This window comes from Gouania willdenowi, chromosome 5 (assembly GCF_900634775.1).
Source record: "Gouania willdenowi chromosome 5, fGouWil2.1, whole genome shotgun sequence".
NCBI lineage: Eukaryota > Metazoa > Chordata > Actinopteri > Blenniiformes > Gobiesocidae > Gouania > Gouania willdenowi.
In genome coordinates this window covers 7,427,534-7,438,502 of record NC_041048.1, presented here as the reverse complement: position 1 = coordinate 7,438,502, position 10,969 = coordinate 7,427,534, and the positions used below count along the sequence as shown (strand labels likewise).

Genomic DNA, 10,969 nt, shown 5'->3' with positions numbered 1-10,969 from the left:
TACTAACATAGTAGTGCAAAATGTAAAATAGGACATAAATAAACAAACAAAAACAAATATTTTCTTGTATAGGCCTCAATATTTGTAATTTTTAGGTCACACTGGACATTTTTAATCTATCTAATCAATTTAAAAAAAAAATTTCATTTATTTATAATTGTGTGCATTAATATAACATATTTTGACCGTCTAGATACTGTAGGTGTGATGTGCTTCTTGCAAAAAAACCCAAAAAAAAAACCTTCTTGTGTATACTTTAGAGCAGGGGTTCTCAAATGGTCACCCTGGGACCCACTTTTTATTGTAGAATTCAAGCCACAAAATGTAGTTTTTCCAAAAATAACCATTGAAAACACACATACAGTGTATAGTATTTAAACAAAACAAAATAAAAAACAAAACATGAATCTATATATATGAACGCCTCATGCTCTCCCACATCAAGGACATCACCGACCCCCACCTGGACCCCCTGCAGTTTGCTTATAGATCCAGCAGGTCTGTAGACGATGCTGTAAACCTGGCTCTCCACTTCATCCTCCAGCACCTGGACTCCCCAGGCTCCTACGCCAGGATCCTGTTTGTGGACTTCAGCTCTGCTTTCAACACTATAATCCCAGCTCTCCTTCAGGACAAGCTTTCCCAGCTGAACGTGCCAGACTCCACCTGCAAGTGGATCACAGACTTCCTGTCTGACAGGAAGCAGCACGTGAAGCTGGGAAAAACTATCTCTGCTCCCCGGACCATCAGCACTGGATCTCCTCAGGGCTGTGTTCTTTCTCCTCTGCTCTTCTCCCTGTACACCAACAGCTGCACCTCCTCTCACCAGTCGGTCAAACTCCTGAAGTTTGCAGACGACACGACCATCATCGGTCTCATCTCTGATGGAGACGAGTCTGACTACAGGTGGGAGACAGACCGGCTGGTGTCCTGGTGCAGCCAGAACAACCTGGAGCTCAACGCTTTAAAGACAGTGGAGATGATGGCAGACTTCAGGAAGAACCCAGCCCCCCTCACCCCCCTCACCCTGGGAGACTCTACAGTGAGCTCTGTGGAGTACTTCTGCTTCCTGGGGACCATCATCACTCAGGACCTCAAGTGGGAGCTGAACATCAGCTCCCTTATCAAAAAAGCTCAGCAGAGGATGTACTTTTTGCGGCAGCTGAAGAAGTTCAGTCTGCCAACAAAGATGATGGTGAACTTCTACAGCTCCATCATCCAGTCCATCCTCTGCTCCTCCATCACCATCTGGTACGCTGCAGCTACGGCCAAGGACAAGGCCAGACTGCAGCGTATCATCCACTCTGCAGAGAAGGTCATCGGCTGCAATCTGCCCTCCCTCCAGGACCTGTACGCCTCCAGGATTTTGAGGCGTGCAGGAAAGATTGTGGCCGACCCCTCCCACCCCGGTCATAAACTGTTTCAATCTCTCCCTTCTGGAAGAAGGTTTCAGTCCATCAGGACCAGAACCTCCAGACACAAAAACAGCTTCTTTCCCTCCACCACCATCCACATGTTTTTTTATTTATTTTTTTGTTGTTTGTTTTTGTGCACCAACTACCAAGACAAATTCCTTGTACTGTCCTTAAAACTGTACATGGCCATTAAAAACATTTCTGATTCTGATTCTGATATATTTTTTAAAAAAATGTTAGAATTTTCAACAATTTCTTCCCACCACAGTTTCTTCAGACTTTTTCGCGTTCCATCCTTGTGGGTTACCGTAGCGTGATGTGAGCCAGCCCTCTCTTTGTTTACATTTTGCATGTTTAATTTTTCATTCGCACTATGCTGAGATGCTAAGGGAAGAGTTTATTTTTTATTTTTTTTAATTTTAAGCTACTGTGAAGTTACTGTTGCACTTTTGCTTAAACCTGGGTTAAAGCTTGAAATTGTTGAATGACAGAGCCTCATTTACTTTTCATTTTATATTTTTCTATGCATTTTAACTCTTCAGGACAATCACAGCTATAAAGTTGCACTTTTGATAATATATCTGACGTCTGCAGTCATTTTTAAATGCATTAAAAAAATAAAAATAAAATAAAATTGAAAGTCGAATTTTTCCTTAAGATTTTCTTTAAAAAAGTCAAAATCGCCCAGCCCTACTAGATATATGAATAGGGAAACAAAAGTGTTAATATATGTTTGATAGTGTGATCTTCTCGGTGTAATACCAAATCACACCACAGAGTGACGCTGTTTGTAGAGTCTTGGAGACGCCGTGAGCGTAAAAAGAGGCGGATTCACACTGATCAACATCTCCCTCAGAGCTACCAGGTGTGTTCACAGTCAAACCTGTAGCAGAACGACTCCTCCTGGGGGTGTGTGTGTGTGTGTGCTGGAGCTCAACTGTTGACAAACTGCTGCTGTCTGTCTACATCCAGCAATGAAGGATTTCTCACTGACGCACTTCTGTTTAGCGCCAGACTGTCCGCGTTCTGCGCCCTGTTGTTGGTGATCAGTCGTGGGAGGAGGTGGAGGAGGAGGGGGGTGGGAAGGGGTGACAATGGAGCAGATGGAGCCGTGATTGAATACGGTTGGTGACCTGTCCTCCTGCTTTTACGCACAGCACCGCGGCGAGCTCTCTGGATGCGTCTGCGCTCACCGTGCGCCCGCGTGCACCCTGCGCCGCGCACCGTGCGTGTGGCATGACGGACATCAGCCGCTGATTCACGCTGCAAACGGAGTAAATAAATAAATCCGCTTCATCAACGTGAAGAAGATGAAACCTCCAGCGCGCGGAGAGAACAACCAGACCTAACGTTCCATCCAGACTGTGGTTCTAGATCTACGACGCCAACATGTCCAGGACGCTGAAGAAGAAGAAGCACTGGTCCAACAAGGTGGTGGAATGCGCCGTGTCCTGGGGGAACCTGGGGGACTTCGGCTCCGTGGTGGAGGTGTTGGGTGGAGCCGAGGTGGGACAGTTCCCGTACCTGGGCCAGATGAAACTGGACGTGCTGGTGTGCCACGTAGGGAAGCTGCCGTACTACGGGGACGTGCTGCTGGAGGTGAACGGGACGCCCGTCAGTGGACTTACTAACCGGGACACCCTGGCTGTCATCAGACACTTTAGAGAACCCATCCGCCTGAAAACAGTCAAACCAGGTGCGTCGTGCTGTGGAGGGGAGTGTTGACACATGCTGGTAGTGATGATGGTGATGATGATGATGGTGATGATGGTGGTGATGATGATGATGATGATGATGATGGTGATGATGGTGGTGATGATGGTGATGGTGGTGGTGATGATGATGATGATGATGGTGGTGTTACCTGAGAGCTGTCTGAGTCAGGGATCCTTACCTGTTACTACATGTCTACCCCCAACACACCTTCAAACATCCACACACCTTGTTTCTTTTTCTGACTTTGGATCGCATTAGGCCTCCTCACTCAATGGTGTCCAACATGAAGCCCGCGGACTTCCTTTGGGACACTTGCGATTAGGGTTGGGCATCGTTTGAATAAGCCTTTTCACACTCTCGGGAATCTCGTTCTCTAGAGGGATGAACTCGCCTTGGCTGTCAACAAGTCTGACAGAGATTTAGATTATTTACAGGCAGTGGCTATTCGTACGGTTGTACAGACATTCTATCAGTACGCAGCAACCCTCATTGGGTCACGTGACTAAGACTAAACCTAACCGTAAACCGAACTCTAAGACGCTTCATGTACTTCGGTAAACGTCTGTAGCATCAGGGGTTGTCCGTACGGCAACTGTACGAATAGACACTTTCTTATTTTTACCGTTAAAGCATTGATTCTTTGAAAAAAAATTTTTGCGGAAACGTGGTATCGGCCTCCAAGGCAGAAATGCTGAGTCAGCTGCCAAAGCTAATGCTGCACACAAGCTTAGAATTGAAGTTTTTCCTGCCTTTTTAAACAGCTAAACAGCGCGGTTTCACTTATCGGCCTGTTTAGTGTCCATCTTGTGCACTTTCTTTAAATTTGTACATTTAATTAAAAATAATTGCTTAATAAGAAATAATCATGGACCTGGTTGGTGAATGGTGGACCTCGTAAATGTACCTTTTCAAAGTGAGAACCCATACTGTGCTTTTCACACACGGAAATCTCGCTTGTCCCATCAATAATAATAATAATAATAATAATAATACATTTTATTTCTAAGCTCTTTTCAAAAACTCAAAGATACCTTACAGTTGTTAAAAGATTTACACAAATCAAAAAAAAGAAACAAACAAAAATCAAGGTAAATACAGAAAAAAAAGGAGTGTGGAAACAGAGGAGGTCTTTGTCACTGCTTCTCTCATCTGTTTTACAAAAGGGTTCAGATATGTGCATCATTCCCAGGTAGAGTCCGAACTCCGCCCGCTGGAGACCCAGCTAGTCTGTGTTTTCATCCACTCGGGGGCACCTGTGTGGAAGCGAGAGGACTGCCCTCGCTTCCACACTGCTGCTGAGCTGCTTCCATCGGTTTTTAAAAGTGCTCGATCGGCAGAAAGTAGCATCAGCAGAAAACCCTTGTCCCTCCTCGAGTCTGAATATGTGTAATATTAATAATATAAACACGATTAAAACACTCACGATATCTGGAATAAAATTACAAACGCTGTTAGCTTGGAAATATCAGCTGAGTGAACGAGCTTGTTTACGTTTATATCGGTGAATACGCACTTCCAGAGTGTGAAAAAGATTGTTTGAACGATTCCGGTTTTGATTCCGATTCCTCTCGATTCAAATTCTTTTAAGAGGCGTGGTTGAAAAAAAGTGTACATGTTTTAAACGAGCTAGCTAGCCAGAGGTCTTTCTGGATGAAATGGTCTTAACCTTTCGATGAACTTTTTCTCACAGGCTGTTTTCAACTCGTATAAATATCAAATCTATGAATTTGAATACAATTATAAATGGTCTTTTCACAAGAGCTTTATTTTTGAAAGCACATTTACACACGTCCTGAGTGTGATGCTGCAGATACTTAAACATGTTACTGTGCTCCCACTGATGTGCTAGCCTGATCAGAATCACTTCTTCTTCGTTGGCGTTTGGCGACTTTTTCCTCTGGTCGGCAAAACTGGGCATTGAATGTTGGAATCAAAATTTTAAAAAATGAACAATTCCAGGAGAATTGTAAAGTTAGTCCCAGGACTACTCGATACTCAATGCCTGACTGAACTGAAACAGTTGTTTTTTATCACGCCTTGATAGCCATGACCAAAGATTTCTTGTGTTTTCAGTGCAATTGTTGGATTGTTGTTTGATTATCGTGATTCATTCGCTTTTCATATTCCACGAGGGTTAAAATGTGACAAACAACCACAGCCTGAGCTAAAATAGAAGCAACAGATGAATTACAGCTAATCTTAACAAAGGAAATGATTATCATAAACGTAAAGTCAATCAAGGCATGAATATTGTTATTTTACGTGATTTTAGTTTTTCTGCATCCACACACCCTGTTTCTGTTTCTGACTTTGGGTCACATTAGGCCTGTCCACTCAAAGGTGTCCAACATAAAGCCTGCGGTTTTGCTTTGGGACTAAAGAAGCTCAAACAGTTGTTTTTTCATCACTCCTTGATAGCCATGACCAAAGGTTTCTTGTCTTTTCGGTGTAATTGTTGTTGATTGATCATCGTACAGAAGAGGATTAGGGTCAATTTTGATGGAGAAAATAAAAAAATAAGTTAAAATGTCAAAATATGTCAGAATAAAGTCAAAGTGTCAAGCTTAATTGAAAATGAACTCAAAATATGATGTTGTGATGAAAGTCAATGGTTTGCTAATAAAGTCAATAAATCTACGGAAGCTGACGAGGGCTAATTCACCATGACAGGAAACAGCAGATCATGGCCGTCTACGAAAATGTATTGATGAATGCGTTAAACTATAGCTCAAAGTTGGGTTTAATAAGAAAGAGATTCTTTCTTTTTTAGCTCATAAACACATGCAGCGTCGTACCGGCTCTTTAAGAACAGCTGCTACTAATGTCAGTCCCGTCTGTGGCTATTGAGGAGCTACGGAAACAGATTAGGGACAGTTTTGATGGATTATTGTCATATACGGTGAATTGACCCTCGTCAGCTTCCGTATATTTGACTTCATTAGCAAGCCTTCAACTTTGATCACAATATTGTGTTTTGAGTTTATTCTACTTTAATGTCCACATTATATTTAAACTTTATTCTTGATTTGCCCAAAATAAGTTTCACTATCAAAATTGGCCCTAATCAGCTTCCGTAGCATCTTGACTCAGTTTGTGCAGAATTTTCATATTTCACTTACAATTTATCTTAACAAAGGAAATGATTGTATCATTACAGGCATGAATAATGTTATTCTCATCACAGGATGAGATTTCACGAGTTACAAGACTCCTTTCTAAAACAACCTTCAATGGAAATGTTGAAATTTTAGAGATATTGCAAAAAACTATAATGGAAATACAGCTTATGTGTCCTTGAGAAAGATGTATCATGGATGGAAAGATGAGCTTCACCCCGACATAGTTCGCGATATCTTGTCACACTATTGTTCCACCCTAATACTTCATTATACTATCAAGTCTTTACTTCCACGCTCTTTTACTTTCTTGATTATTTGTTATGTACGTTAAAACATTTTTCTATTTCGATTCTGTCTTGTTATGATAATGGATCAATTTGGACTGTTTGTGATTCACGAGCTAACGCATTGACACCTCTGCTAACCATTGTGCTCAATTCTATTTCCTGCATGTCCTATAATTGATCTGACACACTAATGCAAACTAAAAATGTCACTTTAATTCTGCCCACACTTCTACCATAATCGTTACCTGAACGTGACATTTTGTTGCCAACTCGGTCATTACTCTCCAAAGGAACTTAAGTAGTGATAATGGCTAAAAACAGCATGTGGCTCAGTTGAAGCTTTTTAAGCTAAGTGCACCTACATTATAGACTAAAATCCTACGTACCGGTAATTGCATTGTTCAGGCACAAAGGCTGGTTAGCCGTGTTCAGCCACTTCTCTTCTATTCTTGAAGGGCAGTGATGTCAAAATACAAATGTAACGTTGTGTTGTTATGGGTTTGTTTTTTAATGTGTAGTTACCAAGACTATCCTGAAGGTTACATCTACAGCAGCTGGGTTTCCAAACCTCAGGCCAGAATCTCTACAGATCAGCTGAGTGTTTGCATAACATGCACCATAACTGTGGCTGAATGTGAGAGCCGATTTTAGCTTTGTACAAATGCAAGAAAAATGGGAGAAAATGGTGTTTATAAAGAGTGCATTCAGCAGCGTATGCCTCTGCAGAGCTCCTAACACCATGCTCACTGCTCCACTAACCAAGTATGATTAATAAAGGCCATGAAGGAAGGAGGGAAGAGACATGGGGAAAAGGACTGGGAGAGAACCAGTCCTGCCTGTGGCTGTTTTTGCTTTCTAAAGCATAAAAGGAAGTAATATAGGTGGCAAAAATGTAAAAAAAAAAAAAAAAAGAAAGAAGCTCCACCTCTGTTATCCTTAGTCAATGCTAATTCTCACATTCACTCACATCCTCAGTTATGTTCACAAAGCCCCCCAAGGCGTCACCATACGGATAGAGTGATATATTGTATGATTACGCGTTGTGCATGTGCACATCAGTACAGTGTGTATACATTCCTCTGTGGAAGCCTCATGTATAATTCACACCTCTTGCATAATTGAGTTAGTGAGTGGATTTACTCCACTCAGATGGAGGCAGTGGGCCTAGAGCATCAGCTGTTACCAGGAAGCCCCAAAAGCTGCTCTGACATAATGGCAGCTATGGAAGAATGGGACGGAGTCTCAGGCTCCACCAGATGTTCTTCTCTCTGCTCCTCCTGATACGTTTCTGTGTGTTGTGCCAGCAGCGCTTTGCAGAGCTGCTGATTCCAATGCTAACGCAGGCAGAACGCTGCAATTCTCCAACGGAAAGATGGACAGACAGAGTGACGAAATGGATCTAAAATGCAGGATGCGAGGCTCTGTGGGGGTCATTATGTGTCTGAGCTATTGATCGATGGCTAGTCTGAGCCGCACACCGCCTTTCGCTAGAACTCTCCCTATGAGCTTCTTCTGCTGCATCCATTTTTTTTCCTCCACTAGCTGCCAAGATCTTCCTCTCACATTTATGCTGATCACATATTCATCCTTTCACTGCTTGGAGATATACGTAGCTATTTTCTGTCGCAAAATTTCTAGGGACCAAAATGAAAATTCTTAACCAAAAGTGGGAAAACCATGAGCAAAAATCAAAAACTGAAACACAAAAATCAGTTATTACTCCCATTGCATTTACGGCTCTGAATGCTTCAAAGAATAAATATATTAAATCAATCTTTATGTAACTACAGTGTTGACATGACACAGAAACATAAATCACACCTACAGTACGTCCCCCGTCTCAAACTTTTCTCAGAAGACACTTCAGTGCTCAGATGTTGCTCCGAGAGTCCGCGGACAAGTTGGCCCATTTCCAGACAAGTGCGCTCGCTGACTGCGGTGTTTCCTCTCGAGATGTCCCGATACAACCTTTTCATTTCTGATATGATACCGATATTGCTCAGATATCAGCATGAATCATACATACTTTTTATTTATAGATTTATTTTATTTATTTTTTTTCTCTTCTCTCTTTTCTTTAATAAAAATAATAATAATAATTACTCATTTTCTAGTGTGGAATGTTAGAAAAGGCTTGATCATGTGATGTCACTCAAACAGAGAACAATAGTCAGCAACAGTAGGTATGAGAAAGACACATTTATTAATTAACCAATTGGTTACATACATTTTATACCTTCAACATAATATCTACAGTATTCTACAATTGAATAAAATAAATAAAAAATGAATTAAAAAAAACAAAAGTAAATCGGAAAATTCAGAAATTTCAATCTGATATTTGTTTTCAGGCTAATATCGGACCGATATCGGATCGGGACAACCCTAGTTTTCTTCCATCTTTACAACATCCTGTTTTGCTCAGCTTGTTTTGGTTAGAAATGTTTTTTCGGCCAAAAATGACCCAAAAGTTTGTTTTCGTTCAAAAATATTTGGCGGCCGGAATTTCGGTGCATCACTAAAGAAACTCAAATTCTGTTTCAGGGTTTCCTCTTTTTTGCATCACATGACACTTTCTGTTTTGTTTCCATTTCCAGGTCTTTCCCTGTTTGATTTTACTGGCTATTAAACTTCCCGAAATCGTAACAACCATCCTAACTAGGGTTAATAGAGTCAACTACTGTTATTATCCCCCACAAAGTGTGGAAGTGGGATGTAGGTTTGAGCTCCGTCCATCCGTGTGTCCGTCCGTCCGAGTTAAAGGGACAGCTTATCTCAGAAACTGTTTAAGATAAGATAACCAAAATCAGTGTGTGGCTTCAGGGTATCAATACCTTGATGGAGTTCGAAAATGAGAAGTGCAAAATTATTTTTTTCCAGAGTTATTGCCCTCGTTCTGTTTTTTTTTTTCTCTGTTCGAGGTATCTTCAAAGGGCACAGCTTTTCTTAGAAACCGTTTAAGATAGTTAGTAATTTAATATTCTGATGTTTGATGCAAAACGTTATTTGTGAAACCTTTTAATTCCCACCAACCAGTGAATCGCTTCTGCATGCTGTCTTGTATCACCAGGTAAAATGACCACCAGTTTAACTAATACACCATCACCTAAACCTAGTTTGTACCAGAGCCTTTTCTGAATTTTTTTAAATTAAAAACACACTTAGATGAAGCTCTACATGCATTTTTGATTACAAGACAAACCGTTACATGTAACGAGAGATTTTGATCAGGAATATTGGTGGATTTGACAATATATTAAACTCTTTGTAGACCAGGGGTGTCATACTAATTTAAGTTTAAGGGACAAACATGTACCATTTCAATCACAAGTGAACAGGAAAATTAACAATTTTCATGTTTATGTGCCAAAGTTTGATCTTCCAGTTATAAATTAGACCTAAAGTATGTTCGGCATCAAAAATATATAAGCAATAAGTGACAGATACTTAAATGTTCTTTGATTTATTTATTTTTCAACCAATTTTTATTCAATTTGGTGAGATTTTGTGGAATAATTTGAGAAAGATTTCAGGTTTTTTGGATAAGTGTAGTTCTTTCAACAACAATTTACAACAACATTATTTTTTATGATTATTTTAATGATTCATGTTTTCTCTGATCCGAATCGGATGCTCTGAATGGCCGGATTTGGCCCCCTTGCCTTGAGTTTGACATATGTGTTCTAGACATTTGGTCACTTGTTTTCTGGTGAAAAATAGAGATTCTCCCAAAACATGCATGTGATGCATTTCCATGTTGAGGCCAAATAGAAAGACGGAAATTTTCATTCGCATTCGTTTTCCTCTATTGCTGAAAATCGGAAGCCCTATACAGCCCACTTCTGGAACATACATGTTTTAGAGTTGCTCGTTTCTCTTTCAAAGACACAAGACGCCTCAATTAAAATCTCATGCACTGATTGCAGATTTCTAGTTCTACTTTTAACCCAGCCAAGTGGAAGGAAACATGTTTGATTCAAAATTCCATGAATAGCATCCAAGAATCTCTTTTCTGCCATGCACGTATTTCACCTGGGTGTCTCCTGTATATTTGCAGCTCCACTTGACGTGCAATCAAAACGTACATCCGACCTGAACTCATTTACATGCAGCTGAATGAATAATAAGTGTGACATTAAATAAATCATTTCGCATTGCGTTAAAGGAAAAACTGCTCCTTTCTGATTTTGGAACAACTAATATTTGCTTAAACACATGTAAAAACACTGTTTTGTCTCAAACCAGTTTGATATTTTAAAGAAATTTGAATATTTAAAGACTAATCGGTAAAACTTCTACTCAAAATGCATAATTGGATTTGAATGAATCAGCGTTTCTTGGCTATGAATGAACATTTTTATCCCTACTCCTGATTACAGTTTGATCTACATGTTTCTGTTCAGCACATTTTCTATTACCGGCTGATCATGCC

General features: G+C 40.5%; 1 protein-coding gene across 5 annotated transcripts in view; it reads left to right on the top strand.

The window, feature by feature from the left end:
- Positions 1 to 2,364: 2,364 nt before the first annotated feature.
- The window catches only part of magi3b (membrane associated guanylate kinase, WW and PDZ domain containing 3b), a 212,986-nt gene continuing 204,381 nt past the window's right edge, over positions 2,365 to 10,969 (top strand). For 3 of the 5 annotated variants that reach the window (XM_028446430.1, XM_028446428.1, XM_028446429.1), the window contains exon 1: positions 2,372 to 3,111. In XM_028446430.1, the coding sequence (XP_028302231.1) occupies positions 2,805 to 3,111 (307 nt within the window). In that variant the 5' untranslated portion in view covers positions 2,372 to 2,804. Of the gene's footprint in view, positions 3,112 to 10,969 lie in introns of all 5 variants that reach the window. The other 2 variants (XM_028446431.1, XM_028446432.1) reach the window with 2 other exon arrangements.